This window comes from Mobula hypostoma, chromosome 7 (genome assembly GCF_963921235.1).
Source record: "Mobula hypostoma chromosome 7, sMobHyp1.1, whole genome shotgun sequence".
In the NCBI taxonomy this organism is placed as follows: domain Eukaryota; kingdom Metazoa; phylum Chordata; class Chondrichthyes; order Myliobatiformes; family Myliobatidae; genus Mobula; species Mobula hypostoma.
The window spans coordinates 183,898,190-183,916,396 of record NC_086103.1 but is presented as its reverse complement, the minus strand read 5'-3'; the positions used below and the strand labels follow the sequence as shown (position 1 = coordinate 183,916,396).

General features: G+C 48.5%; 1 protein-coding gene across 8 annotated transcripts in view; it reads left to right on the top strand.

The window, feature by feature from the left end:
* Positions 1-18,207, top strand: part of LOC134349807 (arf-GAP with Rho-GAP domain, ANK repeat and PH domain-containing protein 1-like) — a 310,918-nt gene that overhangs the window by 216,310 nt on the left and 76,401 nt on the right. For all 8 annotated transcript variants that reach the window (XM_063054705.1, XM_063054704.1, XM_063054701.1 and 5 more), the window contains 3 exons: positions 12,895-12,964; positions 15,373-15,493; positions 16,182-16,396. In XM_063054705.1, the coding sequence (XP_062910775.1) occupies positions 12,895-12,964; positions 15,373-15,493; positions 16,182-16,396 (406 nt within the window). The remainder of the gene's footprint in view (positions 1-12,894; positions 12,965-15,372; positions 15,494-16,181; positions 16,397-18,207) is intronic.

Genomic DNA, 18,207 nt, shown 5'->3' with positions numbered 1-18,207 from the left:
AGGGGCTCTGACAGAAATATTTCAAATGTCATTAGAAACGGGGATGGTGCCGGAGGATTGGTGTATTGCTCATGTTGTTCCATTGTTTAAAAAGGGTCCTAAGAGTAAACCTAGCAATTATCGTCCTGTGTGTTTGACGTCAGTGGTGGGTAAGTTGATGGAAAGTATTCTTAGAGGTGCTATATATAATTATCTGGATAGACAGGGTCTGATTAGGAACAGTCAACATGGATTTGTGCGTGGAAGGTCATGTTTGACAAATCTTACTGAATTTTTTGATGAGGTTACTAGGAAAGTTGACGAGGGTAAAGCAGTGGATGTTGTCTATATGGACTGCAGTAAGGCCTTTGACAGAGTTCCACACAGAAGGCGAGTTAGGAAGGTTCAATCATTAGGCATTAATATTGAAGTAGTAAAATGGATTCATCAGTGGCTGGATGGGAGATGCCAGAGAGTAGTGGTGGATAACTGTGTCAGATTGGAGGACGGTGTGTAGCGGTGTACCTCAGGGATTTGTACTGGGTCCAATGTTGTTTGTCATATATATTAATGATCTGGATGATGGGGTGATAAATTGGATTAGTAAGTATGCAGATGATACTAAGATAGGTGGCGTTGTGGATAATGAAGTAGGTTTTCAAAGCTTGCAGAGAGATTTAGGCCAGTTAGAAGAGTGGGCTGAAAGATGGCAGATGGAATGCTGAAAAATGTGAGGTGCTACGTTTTGGTAGGACTAATCAAAATAGGACATACATGGTAAATAGTAGGGCAGTGAAGAATGCTGTAGAACAGAGGGATCTAGGAATAATGGTGCATAGTTCCCTGAAGGTGGAATCTCATGTAGATAGGGTGGTGAAGAAAGCTTTTGGTATGCTGGCCTTTATAAATCAGAACATTGAGTATAGGAGTTGGGATGTAATGTTGAAATTGTATAAAGCATTGGTAAGGCCAAATTTGGAGTATTGTGTACAGTTCTGGTCACCGAATTATAGGAAAGATGTCAATAAAATTGAGAGAGTACAGAGGAGGTTTACTAAAATGTTGCCTGGGTTTCATCTCCTAAGTTACAGAGAAAAGTTGAACAAGTTAGGTCTTTATTCTTTGGAGTGTAGAAGGTTAAGAGGTGATTTGATAGAGGTGTTTAAAATTATGAGGGGGATAGATAGAGTTGACGTGGATAGGCTTTTTCCATCGAGAGTGGGGGAGATTCAAACAAGAGGACATCAGTTGAGAGTTAAAGGGCAAAAGTTTAGGGGTAGCATGAGGGGGAACTTTACTCAGAGAGTGGTAGCTGTGTGGAACGAGCTTCCAGTAGAAGTGGTTGAGGCAGGTTCGATGTTGTCAGTTAAAGTTAAATTGGATAGATACATGGACAGGAAGGGAATGGAGGGTTATGGGCTGAGTGCAGGTTGGTGGTACTAGGTGAGAGTAGGAGTTCGGCACGGACTAGAAGGGCCGAGATGGCCTGTTTCTGTGCTGTAATTGTTATATGGTTATATTTAGGCCATTGAGCCCATCACGTCTGCTCCGTCATTCCATCATGACTGATCCCAGAACCCACTCAAATCCATACACCTGTCTTCTCGCCATATCCTTGGATGCCCTGACTGATTATGAAATGATCAACTTCTGCCTTAAGTTTATGCGCAGACTTGGTCTCCACTGCAATCTGTGGCAGAGCATTCCACAGACTTTTTACTTTCTGGCTAAAATAAAATTCTTCTCCTTCGTTCTAAAGGGTCGCCACTCAATTTTGTGGCTGTGCCCTCTAGTTCTGAATACCCCCATTAGGAAACATCCTCTCCATCCACCCTATCCAGTCCTTTCACCATTCAGTAGGTTTCAATGAAATCCCCCAGCAGTCTTCTAAATTCCAGTGAGTACAGGCCTAAAGCTGCCAAACCCTCCTCATATGTTAACCCCTTCATTCCTGAAATCATCCTCATGAACCTCCTCTGGATTCTCTCTTTTCTGAGATATGGGGCCCAAAACTGTTGATAATACTCCAAGTGCTGCCCAACCAATGTCTTATAAAGTTTCAGCATTTTCTCCCTGCTTTTATATTCTATTCCCCTTGAAATAAATGCCAACATTGCATTTGCCTTCTTTACCACAGACTCAACCTGTAAATTAACCTTCTGGGAGCCTTGCACAAGGACTCCTAAGTCCTTCTGCACCTCTGATGTTTGAACCTTCTCCCCATTTAGATGATAGTCCACACAATTTTTCCTTTTACCAAAATGCATTATCATACATTTCCCAACATTGTATTCCGGGCTGCAACTCTTTTGCCCATTCTTCCAACTTGTCGAAGTCCTGCTGCAGTCCCCAAACTTTGCCACAAAGTTCTATTATCTAAATCACTGACAAACAATGTGAAAAGTAGCGGTCCCAATACTGACCCCTGAGAAACTCCACTAGTCACTGGCAGCCAAGCAGAAAAGGCCCCTTTTATCACCACTCACTGCCTCTGTCAATCGTTCCTCTATCCATGCCAGTATCTTTCCTGTAATGCCATGGGACTTTATCTTGTTAAACAGCCTTGCGTGTGACACCTTATCAAATGCCTTCTGAAAATCGAAGTACATGACATCCGCTGCCCGTCCTTTGATCAGCACAGGATTGCATTCCGATCTCTGACACGCCGAGCTGTAATAGCGTCGCGCTAACAGCTATGCTACCGCGGAGCGGTTGTCGTCTGCGCAGGTGCAATGCGGCAGCATCGCAGGTGCAGTGTGTCAGATAACCTGTATTCACAAGAAAAAAGTCGTAAATTAAAAATTTATACATGTTTTAGAAAAGAAAGAACTTAATTGAGAACAAAACAAAAACTGAAGTGTGTTGTTAGTGCAGTGATCAAAGTGGTCACAGTGTGGCTGTACTGAGGTAGCGATTAGGATCGTGCCAGTTGGTTTAAGAGCCGAAAGGTTGAAGGGAAGTAGCTGTTCTTGAACTGGGTGGTGTGGCTGTGGGACTTCAGGGTTCTGTACCTCCTGCCTGATGGGAGCCGTGAGACGTTGCCGTGGTCCAGATAGTGGGAATCTTTAGTGATGGACTTTGCCATTTTTTTTAATTAAATGCAATCGTGAACAATAGCCAGATCAGAAATGCTGATCAAGTCAACTAGTTCCCAAGGAGAACTCTGATAGGCCAATTGCTGCTCAGCAATAGAACACAAAAAAATCACATGTACAATTGAGAAACATTAAAAAATAATACAAATACTGGAGTCATGATGAAGTCTGCTGGAGACCGACATTTATACACATGCTGTTCTCCATAATTCAAAGAGATTGAAGGATAAGGTTGCAGGGTGACAAAATGTGGCAGGAGCACTTGGAACTAAAAACTAATCCCTACCGGGAGAGAACAGCGCCTGTTCTTTCCTCACTGTTCTCCAGCAGTTTAAGGACAAAGTCCAGCCGGAACATAACTCACAAGAGCTCTTGAAAGTCAGGTATTAACCCTACCTACCAACAACCAAGCATTGCCATCCTGGTCCCCTTCATGATAGCTTATGAAGTAGCATGTGACTTCCCTCCCAGAGATGATAGGTGTTTGTGCACTCGACTCTTGAAGGCTTGGACCCCATCGTCGCAGATGTCTCCAACCACAGCATCTGGAAGGCTGTTCCAAATTCTGATAGCACAGTGAAGGAAGCTTCTATCCAGTGTGTAGGTTCTCACATCAGGCATAGAAACAGCATGAGCAGGCACAGATAAACTTGATCGTGTAGTGCGCCGTCTCTCATAAGGTGAAGGCAGCATGGCGCGAAGGTCTGCAGGGCTGTGGCTGGTGTGCATTTTACATAGCACAGTAGCTGCAGCAACCTGTCGTCTGTGGTATAACGCAAACAACAGGAATTCTGCAGATGCTGGAAATTCAAGCAACACACATAAAAGTTGCTGGTGAACGCAGCAGGCCAGGCAGCATCTCTAGGAAGAGGTGCAGTCGACGTTTCAGGCCGAGACCCTTCGTCAGGACTAACTTCCTTCAGTTAGTCCTGACGAAGGGTCTCGGCCTGAAACGTTGACTGCACCTCTTCCTAGAGATGCTGCCTGGCCTGCTGCGTTCACCAGCAACTTTTATGTGTGTTGTCTGTGGTATAAGCTACTGATGGCTAGCTTCTCACGAGCAGTGGCTTCATCTACACCTATAATCCTGAGAGCCTTTCTTTGAATGGAATCAAGCTGGCTGTGGACACTCCGTGAGGCATTCATCCATGACAAGCAGGCATACTCCATAATACTTCATACCCGGGCTTTGTAAACCGTGGCTCTGCCCTCTTTGTCTAGTTTGGATGCTACTTTCTGCAGAGCTCCAAGCCTTTGTCCAGCCTTGTTTGAAATAGTGGAAAGGTGTTTATCCCACACCAACTTGCTGTCAATATTAACACCAAGGATTAATAGCTCCTTCTTTAAATCCAGTTTGCAGTTCCCAAAATACAGGTCGGGGTTAGATGGATTCCTCTTCCTAGACCTCACCATCACCTTGCATTTAGTAGGCTCAAAGGTGACATTCCAGTCGTCTGCCCAGACTTTCATCCTGTCAAGATCTCTATTCAGGCCTGCTGCCGCTGTATTAGTCTCTCCTGCTCTGATTGGTGTAGATAGCGTGCAGTCATCGGCGTACAGGTATAGCTCGTTACTGCATGCATCAACCAAGTCGACAGTGAAGATGGAAAACAGAAGTGGCCCGAGTATTGAACCCCGTGGCACAGATGCATTGGCGGTTGAAGAACCAGAAGCCTGAGGCAGAGATAACACCCTGAGGCAGCACCTCCTCTAGATACTCGTGATGGTGGGGAAATGTGGTGTATCGGGCTGAGTCCACTACTCTCTCAGCACGGAGATGCAGCAGTTAGCTTCACAGGACCATTGTAAGATCAGCGTTCAATCCTTGCTGGCTGTAAGGAGTCCGCACGTTCTCCCCGTGACCGCGTGGGTTCCTCTGGTGCTTCACTTCCTTCACAAAGGTATCCGGCTAGGGTTAGTGAATTGTTTGCAGTCTATGTTGGTGCTGGACACTTGCAGACATCCCACCTCTCCCGGAAGTTCCGGGAGTCTCCTGCATATTGATAGTGGCTCCCTGATGTCTGCAAATTATATACAATATCCCGGAGATCTATTTTTTTGAGGGCAAGAGAGTGAGAGAGCGAGCGCGACAGAGAGAGAGTGTGCCATGGCAGAGTGTTCCAAAAAGAGAAAATATAAGATATACGTCACCCCAGACTACCCTAAAGTGTACCCCTGCCTAATAGGGGTCAAAAATAATGACAGTGTTGCTCGCTGCACTGTTTGCAACAGCGACTTTTCTATTGTCCATGGTGGGTTAAGACTGTAAAAGACATGTTGAGGTGAGTTTAACAGGTGTCATTCATTCATTAGCATAGCTAACGTTATTTAAACTAGCTGACTAGCTGCTAAGGAGCTAAGGTGCAGACATCCCACCTCTCCCGGAAGTTCCGGGAGTCTCCTGCAAATTGATGGTGCTACCTCCCTGAAATGAGTTTTTGTAGGGTGGGATGTCTGCACTTGTGGGCTGCCCCCAGCACGTCCTCAGACTGTGTTGGATTTTATGCAATTGATGTATCTCACTATGTTTTGATGTATGTAAGACCATAAGATAAAGGAGCAGAATTAGGCCATTTGGCCCATCGAGTCTGCTCTGCCGTTTCATCGTGGCTGATCTGTTTACCCTCTCTGCCCTGATGTGACAAATAAAGCTAATCTTTAATCTTAATTCTGCACATTCAAATTGCCGTAGTAGACCATGACGTAACAATTCAGGATACTTTCAACAGTAAGTCTGGTCAGAGAGCTTGGTGACTTGATGAGCCTCCTTAATTTAGAGATGTAAAGACACTGGCATGCCTTCCTTGTGATTACCTTTCTGTACAGGTGGTAAGGAAGGACTGAGGATGGGATGCAGTGCACAGAATCAGATGCAAAGGTATTAGAACATCGAACGTAGACCAGTACAGCCTTTCAGTCCACAATGCTGTGCCGAACCAATTAAATCCATAATCAAATGGCCAACTAAACTAATCTACAATGTCCATATACTTCTATTTTCCTCACATTCATGGACCTATCTAAACATCTCTTAAAAGTCCCTAATGTATCTGCCTCTACCCCCGCCCTGGACAGTACATTCCAGGCACCCACCACTCTCTGTTTTTCAAAAAAAACCTTGCTCCTCGCATCTCCCTTTGAAATTACCCCTTCTCACCTTAAATGCATATCCGCTGGTATTAGACATTTCAACCCCTGGAAACAGATGCTGTCTGTCTCCTGTATCTATGCTTCTCACAGTCTTGTACATCTCTATCAGATCTCCCCTCAGACTCCACTGCTCCACAGAAAACAACCCAAGTTTGTCTAACCTCTCACTATTCCACAGGCCCTCTAATCCAGGCAACATCCTGGTTATCTCTTCTGCACTCTCTAAATCCCTCCTGTAATGGGGTGACCAGAACAGTTTGCAATACTTCACAAAGCTGCAACATGACTTCCTGACTCTGAACTCAGTGCCTCGAGTAACAAAGGCAAACATGCCCTGTGTCGCCTTCACCATCTCAACCTGTGCAGCCACTTTCATGGAGCAATGAACTTGGACCCAAAGATCCTTCTGCTTATCATCACCATTAAGGTCTTGCCCTTGACGGTGTGCTGTCTCTTTCCATATGACCCACCAAGGAGCAACACTTGACATTTGGCCAGGCTAAGCTCCATCTGCCACTTCACCGCCCATATCTGCAACTGATCTGCAACATGCTGTCTACTTTGCCGGTCTTCTACACTATCCCCAATATTGTATCATCTGGGTGGAGAGGGTGAAGATTCTGCCCCAGAGACTTGTGCGGTAGGTGTCCTCAATCGGAAACTCCTGCTCTCAAGGAATGTCCCACACCTCCTGCCAGTCGCTGGTAGTGAGCAATGGAGCTCAAGGTGTGTGGCTTCTAGTCAGAGAGGAGGAGGTCCCCTCCAAACATCAGCACAGTGTGCACCCGCTGAATTCCGGAACCTTCTTTTTCTTCCAGGTTGTTGCGCTTGAATTACTTTTCATCTGGGAGCATCCTCAGGTCTGACGGGCGGTGGAGATGGGTGACTGTTGGAGTGCTTGGGTGTCTTGAAATTGTTTTTGAATAGAGTGTTTTTCCCACTGTGGCATTGTCTGTGGTTATTGGGTGTAGTTGGGACCCTCCCCTGTGTTGTGTTGACGTTGGTGTTAGTTCTGGCGTAGCATCATGTGCCAGTGGTGATGGAGTAGATTTGCATGTTTTGCAGTGCGTTAGAGTAGAATTTTACTTCAGTGGGCTTTGAGAGGGGGCATTGAAGGCCAATCAGTGCACCAACCCTTCTCCTTGCAGCAGGAGCAGGCCACTTGACCTGCTCATACCTTCCCCACCATTGAATGAGGCCCTCCGTCAGTCAGGGTCGACCACGGATGCTGCATCCCAGCTGTCTGTGTGATACGTAAGCCTAGGCAGGACAATATGGAGAGCAAACTGTTGCCCGTGCAGCAGGCTACCCTTCTCCAAGCAGCTGATGAATTCAAAGGAACGGCAGAGGCCGATACAATTTGGCACCAGCAGCTTCGCAGGAGTGGCCAGTCAGCGTTGAACTCAATGTAGGACTGCTCGAAGGATCAGGATCCAGCTCCGCATTTTTCCCTCGCGGTTTACTCCTGAAGTCTTCCCTATAAGTGGGTTTAGCTGCAAGGCAGTTGAGATTTGAGATCCGACTCTTTCTTCTAGATGAGCTGCCAACCATTATAAGGATGATTCCTGGAATGCAGGGGCTAACATATGAGGAGCGTTTGTCGGCTTTTGGACTGTATTCATTAGAGTATAGAAGAATGAGAGCAGATCTCAAGAAATATTTTGAATGTTGAAAGCATTGGACAGAGTAGATATGGAAAGGCTGTTTACCCTGGTGGGTGAGTCCAGCACAAGAGGCCACAGTCTTAGGATTAGAGGGTACCTATTTAAAACAGATGAGGAGAAATTTTTTTAGCCAGAGGGTCATGGATTTATGGAATTTGTTGCCACATACAGCTGTGGAGGCCCGATCATTGAGGGTATTTAAGGAGGAGATTGATGGGTATCTAATTAGTCAGGGTATCAAGGGATATGGGGAAAAAAAGCCAGAAATTGGAACTAGATGGGAGAATAGTTTAGCTCATGGTGGAGCAGCGGAGCAGACTCGATGGGCCGAATGGCCTACTTCTGCTCGTTTGTCCTGTGATCAACCACAGCTGGTGAGTCTGCCTGGAGCGACTGGTTTTAAAGTGCTAATAACCCACCTTTGCCCCCTCTGCTGCCAGTGGAAGTGGTTCCACCAGGCTTAGCAACTAAAGCCGCAGGTGAAGGCCAGAAGCTGGAACTGGTCGTCTGAGGCTATTTGAGACGCACACCAGGGGGAGCATTTAATAGGTAGTGGGAGTTTGCCCTCCTGGCAATGACAACCTGAAGGATCCGTTCCAACCCCCATTCAGTAGGGTCTCGAAATCAGACTCTGATTCACATTTATTAGCACTGACGTGTGGTGTGAAATCTTGTGGCAGCAGTTCTGTGCAAATATGTAAAGTTACTAAAAAAAAATTACGAAAATAGATTGTGTGCAGAAAAGGTAGTGTTGAGAAACCCAATGGCAGAGAGGAAGGAGCTGTTCTTAAACTGAAGGTGGGGAGGAGGGGAAAGGGAAGGAGTACAAGCTATCAAGGGAAGGTGGGTAGGGGCAGCATCCCCTATTCTGTCTGGACCACCTCCAATCTTGACAGCGTGAACATCGATTTCCCTAACTTCTAGTAAATTCTTCCTCTTGCCTCCTTACTCCTACCTCCCCCTCCCCCCCCCCAACCCCATCTTCCCTCTTCCTTCTTCATGTCTGGAAAGAGTCTCGGAGAGAAGCTGTTCCTGAGTCGTTGAGTGTGGGTCTTCAGCCTCCTGTATCTGCTCTTTGGTAGTAATGAGAAGAGGGCATGTCCTGTCCTGGGTGTGAAAGGCCACTAACAATGGATGTCGTCACAGAACGTAGAAGAGTGGGGCATGGGACCATGCCCTTTGGCCCACGGTGTTGGGCCAAACGAAACAAATTTGTAATCAACTGCCCAACTAAATTACTACAAACAAGAGAAAGTCTGCAGATGCTGGAAATCTTAGCAACACACACAAGGTGCTGGAGGAAATCAGCATGCCAGGCAGCATCTATGGAAAAGAGTACAATTGACATTTCAGGCCAAAACCCTTCGGCAGAAAGTGGGATCTCCCAGTGGCCACCCATTTTTATTTCACTTCCCATTTCCAGTCTGATATGTCCATCCATGTCATGCTGAGGCCACACTTGGGTTGGAGGAACAACACCTTATATTCTGTCTGGGTAGCCTCCAACCTCATGGCATGAACATTGATTTCTCAAACTTCCATTAATGCCCGCCACCTCCCCTCCTTCACCATTTCCCATCCCCTTTTCCCTCTCACTATCTCTTTGCTCGCCCATCGCCTCCCTCTGGTGCTCCTACCTTTCGTCCATGGTCTTCTGTTTCTTTCACCAATCAACTTCCCAGCTCTTTACTTCATACCCCTTCACTTCAGGTTTCACCTATCACCTTGTGTTTCTCTCTTCTCCTCCCCCCACCTTTTAAATCTACTCCTCAGCTTTTTTTTTCTTTCGAGTCCTGCTAGGGGGTTTTGGCCCGACTGTACTCTTTTCCATAGATGCTGCCTGGCCTGCTAAGTTCCTCCAGTAATTTGTGTGTGTCGAACTAAATTAATCACTTCTGTCTACACCAATAGTTCAACTGGTTCAACTTAATATCAGAGAATGTTTACAGTATACAGCCTGAAATTCTTACTCTTCACTGACATCCACGAAACAAGAATGAACGATAGAAACATCAGGACCCTGAAACCCCTCTGCCCTTCCATTGCACAAGCAGTAGCAGATGCATCAACCCTCCCCCACTTGTGCTAGCAGAAGTACATTCTCGTCCCCTCAAAGAGACCTTGATCCAGAGTGCATCAAAAACTACAGTTCACAACCCAGCACTCTGGCATCTCAGACAGGCTGTGGCTCTCGAGCGAGGGAGAGGTCACTCCTGCAACACTGTTGATGTTACAGTCTCCCATGGTGCTTCTCCAAGACCCCCACCTCACCATATATAGAGAGAAAGAGGGATCAGTCGAGTTCAGGGGCCTTCTTCCTCAGCAGCACACACACCGCCTGCTGTCTGTAGTCTCTCACAACGCTTCAGATGGTGAAATCAGTGAGGAACCACGTCTACAGGGCTGCTCTCTGAAGGTGCACGTCTTTCAGGCTGTTCCTGGAGATAGTGAAATGCCAGGTTGCACAGGAGGCTGAGAAGCCACTGCTTGTGAAGAACGGTGTAGATCCCGGACTCCGACAGAACCTAACCCACCTGGAAAAAAAAAGAAAGACATAGAGCAGAATAAGTTGTTTTGCGGACGAACTGGAAGAAGTCACCTGGGGTCAGCAAACACCACTGGCACCATCTTTCCTTGTTCCCGAGAAAACAGCTCAAGTTTGTTCAACAACTTCTGTGAACTGCCTCTTGAAAATGTTCCAGAGCTCAATTGCTGCTCTGTCCCAATTCCCCATTGCCCTCAATTCCCTGGACTTTAAAAGCACTAACTCCTCCTCAAACGCCCCAAATGATCCAATGTCTGCAACCCTCTGGGGCAGAAATTCCAGAAACTCGCGTCCCATACCGGAAGGAGTTCCTGCACACTCCAGTTTAACATGACCATCTCCTTACTTGGTCACCATGGGCACCACGGCAGCGTAGCGGTCAGTGCAACGCTGTTGCAGCTCGGGGTGTCAGATCTCGGGAGTTCAATCTCGACGTCTTCTTTGAGGAGTTTCTATACGTCCTCCCCGTGGGATGTGTGGTTTTCTCCAGGTGACCAGTTTGCTCCCGCATTCCAAAGATGTATGGAATTGGTTAATTGGCCATTGTCAATTGTCCTGTGATTATGTTAGGGTTAAATCGGGGTTGTCGGCATTGCTGGGATGATGTCAGAAGGGTCAGAAGGGCCCACCTTGTGCTGTATCACTAAAATAAAAAAAATACAATGAAGTAATCAGACAACCAACACAGTCCAAGGACATTGTTGGGGCAGCCCACAAGAGTTGCCACACTTCCCATGCCAACATAGTATGCCCACAGTTCACTAACCCTAACGGGGTATGTCTATGGAATGTGGGAGGAAACCAGAGCACTTGGAGGAAACCCACATGGCCACAGGGAGAACACATAAACTCTTAACGCTGGGGGTAGCCCGCAAGTGTTGCCACATATTCCAGTGCCAACATAGCGAGCCCCCAGTGTTCAGCACAACAACAGCAACAGAAGACAAAATTATGAGGGTATAGATAGGGTAATTGCAAGCAGGCTTTTTCCACTGGGGTTGGGTGAGACTAAAACTAGAGGTCATGGGTTAAGGGTGAGAGGTGAAAAGTTTAAGGAGAACATGAGTGGAAACTTCTTGACTCAAGGTGGTGAGAGTGGAAACTTCTTGACTCAAAGTGGAATGAGCTGCCGGTGGATGTGGGTTCGATTTCAATATTTAAGCGAAATTTGGATAGGTACATGAATGGGAGGGCTATGGTCCAGGTCTAGGTCAATGGGACTAGTCAGATAAGTAATTTGGTACAGATTAGATGGGCTGAATGGCCTGTTTATGAGCTGTAGTATTCTATGACTCCAACACCATGAAATCAATGTTCTTGCTGTCTGCCTGGAAGCTACTCAGATAGAATATGAGATGTTGCTCCTCCATCCTGAATTGGAGACCCTCCAGCCTGGGCCAGGGGTGGGAGGGGTGGTGGAAGCCAATGAAACACAAAGTGAGGTTTTGCATATTTATTGTGTGGGTCTTTTGTATCTCAACAGTGTGCGAAGATGTTATCCGTTCTGATTTTATTATCTTAACAGTAAAGTTATCAAGGTGCCCTGTTTGGGGCTTCTGATACTGGTGTGGACTTGACCCATAGGCTGGGATTATCCATGCCCTAGGCTTTGGGTAGGGTATATATGTATAGTGGTGGGAGGGGGTTGTGATGGGAAGCGGCTGTGAGTTTTTTGGGGGAGAAGGTTAGGGGGTGGCTTTGTGTGAGGCGGAGGAAGGGGTAAACACAAGAGTTTCTACAGATGTTGAAAATCTTGAGCAACACACACAGAATGCTGGAGGATCTCATCACGTCAGGCAGCGTCTAAGGAGGAGAATGAACGGGCAACGTTTTGGGTAGAAAGCCTTCATCTGGACTGGAAAGGAAGGGGGCAGAACCCAGAAGAAGAAGAAGGAGGGAGAGGGAGAAATTACCATGGACAGACGTGCTGGAATGGGAATGGGAAGTCAAATTGAAAGGGGTGGTCATTGAGAGAATTCTCCTCTCCTATCAGTTTCCTCCTTCAGCCCTTTATCTTTATCACCTATCACCTTCCAGCTTCTTTATTCTCTCCCCCCCCCACCCACCCACTTTCCCTCTCAACTGGTCTCACTTATCACCTTCCAGCTTGTTCTCCTCCTCCTACCCACCCCCCCTCCCCCCCACCTTCTTATTCTGGCTTCTTTCCCCTTCCTTTCCAGTCCTGATGAAGAGCCTCGGCCTGAATTGTCAACCCTTTATTCCTGTCCGTTGATGCTGCCTGACCTGCTGAGCTCCTCCAGCATTTTGTGTGTGCTGCTGGGGAAGGGGTAGCCTGGGGTTCGGGGAGAGGCAAAGTGCTTGGCAAGGACTGGATCCTCCAGCACCTGGTGAGATGCTGGCTGGAGGTGGTGCTCCTTGCATTTGAACGCCAGTGTGAGTAACTTGCCACCTTCAGCGATGAGCCACTGACTGACCACTCTCCCTGTCCTTGTGTCTGCAGCTCCTACATTTACCAACGCCGCTTTGTCCGACTGGACACCGACTACCTGAGGTACTTCGAGAACGAGAAGGTGAGTTCGTTTCCGGACTGCAGCAGCAGGGACTCAAATCGCTCGGTTTACACAGAAAGAGTCCGTGGCCCGTTGTGATTGGGCTGGCTCCTCAATGGAGATTTGCTGTTAGTACCGACACTGCTCTTACCTGACCAAAATAGTCCGAAGATGTACTGGAGACAGCCTGCGAGTGTCCTGATGCTGCCGGCACCAGTGTAACTTTGGTTAGACCACACTTTGTGTATTGTGCTCAGTTCTGGTAACCTCACTATAGGAAGTACATAGAAGCTTTAGAGTGGGTGCGGAGGAGATTTACCAGGATGCTGTCTAGATTAGAGAGCATGTCTTGTGAGGATTGGCTGAGCAAGCTAGGACTTTCCTCTTTAAAGCAAAACATGAGAGATGACTTCATGCAGGTGTACACGATAGGAGACATAGACAGTGGAAAAGCAGAGACTTTTTCCCAGGGCGGAATGACTAATATGAGGAGGCATCATTTGATGGTGTTTGGGGGAAAGAGGGGATGTTTCACAGAGAGTGGAGGGTGTGAGGAACACACTGCCAGAGGTGGTAGGTAGAGGCAGATCCATTAGGGCTATTTCAGAAGCTCCAGGCACATAACTGACAGAAAAATGAGGGGCTACGTTGGAAGTGTTGGGTTGATCTTGGAGTGGGTTAAAAGATCAGCGTAATGCTGTGGGCTGAAGTGTTTGTACTGTGCTGCGCTGTTCTATGTTCAGACTTGGAGGAGGTGGTGACCAAGGAGAAGCTGGTTGGTGGTAAAGATGCTTCTAAAATGTGGAAGTGCAAGAACTGTGGCCTAGACTGTCCTCGCACTACGACTGTGTCCTCAGTGTGATGTGCGGTTACTGAACCATTCGCTTCATGGTTCAGGACCTTTTGGATGTCAATAGCCATGCTGATTGTTTGCAGATTGTAGTGGACAGTGATGCTCAGTGTCTTTACTGTAAGGGTGCCATAGTAGTTGGGTTGGGTGTCGAGTACTGTAGGTTCCTTCACGTTGTCATAGCCGTGGAGGGGCTAGTGGGGATCAGCTTCCACTACCTATCAAATGCTCCTGGCCTTCACGTGTAGCTTGGCTACTAAGCCCAGTGGCAGTTTGTACTGACAAGAGAAGGGGCAAAGGCAGGTTACTGACGCCAGTTGCTTCGAGCAGATGGGGCTCATTAGCTGTGGTTGACATCTCATCCAGAAAGAAAGCTCTGATCTCAAACCTCCGCTGCCTTGTGGCTATACCCACTCAAGGGGAAGGCTTTGGGAGTAAACCCTGCGGAAGAATCCAGAGCTCGAGTCCCGAAGGCAGACAATGCTGACTGGCAACTCCTGCGACGTTGCTGGTGCCAAACTGTATTGGTCTCTGCCGTCCATCAGCTGCTTGGAGAGGTGGATCCTGCTGCATGGGCAACATCGTACTGCCCTGGCTTACGTATGGCAGCTAGGGACAACATCCACGGTGGACCCAGGCCCACGGAGGGCCTCCAGTGCTCTTGCAGGAAGGCGAGCAGCTTCCGTCTGCTGCTTGTGCACTTGCTTGTCCCATATCTGAATTCCCTTTCAGTAATTGCGAAAACCTTCAGTGCTTGCATTTATCTTCAGACTTCCCTTTGTTGGTGCAGGACGCCCTGTGCTCGACCTGCATTCCAGTAATTGTGAAAAACAGTGGCATTTGCATTTAATTTTGAGCTTCTGCATTTGATTGTACTATGATACCGAGGTCAATGAAAGACCTGCTATTGTGTTCTTGACCCACAAACATCAAGAAAGTGACTGAGGAGCCCCACAACGCTTTACAGCAGCTGTGACCGGGGTTCAATTCCCACCGTAGTCTGTAAGGAGTTTGTTTGTTTTCCCGCGACAGCAGGAGTTTCCTCCCACATTCCAAAGGTGTACCAGTTAATAAGGGTTACCAAGTTGTGGGCACGCTATGTTGGCACACGGCGACATTTGTGGGCTGCCCCCAGCACATCCTCGGACTGCGTTGGATTAGATTAGATTAGATTATGAGGACACAGTCCTCTTTTATTGTCATTTAGTAATACATGCATTAAGAAATGATACAATGTTTTTCCAGAATGATATCACAGAAACACAGGACAAACTGACTTTAAAAACTGATGTAGACGCACATAACTGTTTTTCTAACAGTGGGGTAGAGGCTGTCCTTGATCCTGGTGGGACATGCTCCCAGGCTTTTGTGTCTCCTGCCCGATGGGGGCTGGGGGGTGGTGAAGAATCTCTGAGCTTGAAGGGGCATTTGAGGTGTTTTGTGGAACAGGCAGGAATGTCGATCTGAGACTGGGGATTGATCAGCTGTGACGGTGTAGACTGGATGAAAGTCCCCAGTGTGGTTCTTTGTTTCTCTGTGTCCACACTGAGGTTTCACTCCCTACCCACTCATGCTGCAGGAAGTTTACTCCAAACGAGTGATCTCTGTCAGATCCATCACACGGGTGTCCTACGTCGGTGAGCAGAAGTTTGAGGTTGTCACGTCCAACCGTACCTTTGTGTTCCGGGCGGAGAGCGACGGTGAGTGGGCTCCGTATCTGACCCTACACCCTCTGCCTTCCATGCACCCCTCTAACTTCAACACTTGCCCATACATCCTCCGCTTTCCACACTGCGCTTCCTCCCCACCCCCCACCCACCGTGTCTGAGGAAATGGAAGGAGAGGGTTGGCATTAGTCTTGGGAAGTTTGGTGGGGAAGTGAAAGGAGGAGGAATGATTGGTGGGAAGTTGGTACCGTGGCGGGATGGAGGAGTGAAGGTGGGGATCGGGTTGGAGGGAGGGATGAACGAGTTTACTGGGAGGGAGGAGGATGGGGGGTTGGAGGAGGAGTGCGGGAGGGAGGGTGTGATCTGGAGGGAGGGAATTGGAGTGAGGAGGGAAGGTGGAGAGGGGGTTGAGAGTGTTGGAGGCAGAGCTGAGGGTGGAGGGAGGGAGGTAAATGTGAGGATGGAGGCAAGAGAAGAGGGTTGGAAATAGAGGTTTGGAGGGAATTTGGAAGATGAGAAGAGGAGGTGGAATGTTTATTGGACGTTGGGAGAGTAGAAGAGCGAGGGTAGTGGGAAAATGGAGGGAGTTTTGAAGGATAAAAGATTGGAAGGAAGGAAGGGGAAAAGCGGGAGGGATACGGAATGTCAGAGCAAGGCGGAGGAAGGTGGAATGTTGGAATTCCTGGATGCCAGACTGAGACTGCTGTTGTGTCCGCTGTAGGAGAGCGGAATGAGTGGGTGCGAATGATCCAGCAAACAGCGGAGGAGAAGAAGGAGCGTCTGGAGTCGAGGGGGACCCGTGCATCCGACTACTTCTTGCGGGAGAGCATCTCTGAATTCGGGGAGAAGTACGGATATCTGGAACAGCGGGCATCCCGGAATAAGGTTTACGTATCAATCCGGGGAGACAAGGTGTGGCTCTACAAGAACGAAGAGGTGAGTCCCTTCCACTGGCCGGGCAGCACTGCACTTTAGAGCTGGCCATCTGGCCCATCGTGAGTTTGCTAGCTCGTCCATGACACTGACAAGTATTCACCTGAGCTGTTCCCGTTCAGAAATGGGATTCTCCAGTACAGGGTCACACTGTGGGACGGGAGACTGAGAGAGGGCCACACTGAGGGAGGGCCACACTGAGGGAGGGGCGGTACCCAGGGAGGGAGGGTCACACTGTGGGACGGGAGCACTGAGGGAGGGCCACACTGAGGGAGGGGTGCATCGTGGGAGGGGCGGTACCCAGGGAGGGAGGGTCACACTGTGGGAGGGGCGGTACCCAGGGAGGGAGGGTCTCACTGTGGGACGGGAGTACTGAGGGAGGGCCACACTGAGGGAGGGGTGCATCGTGGGAGGGGCGGTACCCAGGGAGGGAGGGTCACACTGAGGGAGGGGTGGTACTGAGGGAGAGTTGCATTGTGGGAGGGGTGGTACCCAGGGAGGGACGGTCACACCATGGGAGGGGCGGTACCCAGGGAGGGAGGGTCTCACTGTGGGACGGGAGTACTGAGGGAGGGCCACACTGAGGGAGGAGTGCATCATGGGAGGGGCGGTACCCAGGGAGGGAGGGTCACACTGAGGGAGGGGTGGTACTGAGGGAGGGTTGCATTGTGGGAGGGGCGGTACCCAGGGAGGGAGGGTCACACCGTGGGGGGGGCGGTACCCAGGGAGGGAGGGTCACACTGTGGGAAGGGCGGTACCCAGGGAGGGAGGGTCACACTGTGGGAGGGGCGGTACCCAGGGAGGGAGGGTCACACCGTGGGAGGGGCGGTACCCAGGGAGGGAGGGTCACACCGTGGGAGGGGTGGTACTGAGGGGCGGTCACGCTCAATGTTCCCTCTAAGCTGTGCATGTGTACTCATGCAAAGGAATTTAAGATCCCTGAAAGTTGCCTCACAGGTAGATAGGGTAGTTAAGAAAGCTTATGGGGTGTTAGCTTTCATAAGTCGAGGGATAGAGTTTAAGAGTCGCGATGTAATGATGCAGCTCTATAAAACTCTGGTTAGGCCACACTTGGAGTACTGTGTCCAGTTCTGGTCGCCTCACTATAGGAAGGATGTGGAAGCATTGGAAAGGGTACAGAGGAGATTTACCAGGATGCTGCCTGGTTTAGAGAGTATGCATTATGATCAGAGATTAAGGGAGCTAGAGCTTTACTCTTCGGAGAGAAGGAAGATGAAAGGAGGCATGATAGAGGTGTACAAGATAATAAGAGGAATAGATAGAGTGGATAGCCAGCGCCTCTTCCCCAGGGCACCACTGCATAATACAAGAGGACATGGCTTTAAGGTAAGGGGTGGGGAATTCAAGGGGGATATTAGAGGAAGGTTTTATACTCAGAGAGTGGTTGGTGCGTGGAATGCACTGCCTGAGTCAGTGGTGGAGGCAGATACACTAGTGAAGTTTAAGAGACTAGTAGTACTAGACAGGTATATGGAGGAATTTAAGTTGAGGGCTTATATGGGAGGCAGGGTTTAAGGGTTGGCACAACCTTGTGGGCCGAAGGGCCTGTACTGTGCTGTAGTATTCTATGTTAAACTGCGCACAAAATGTTGGCACCCTCTACCTTGTTGGCATGTTAAGTATATTTCACAATCGTATGCAATCACATTTCCTTTTCTGGTTTCTGATGTGGGGGGTGAGAGTGGGTTGCTGACATCATGGAGTTTGTGATGATTTGTCTGCAGAGTTTGGAACTGGCTTATTTATAGTTTTTATTGAAGAAGTTATTCATTCACGATGTTGAATTCCAAAGA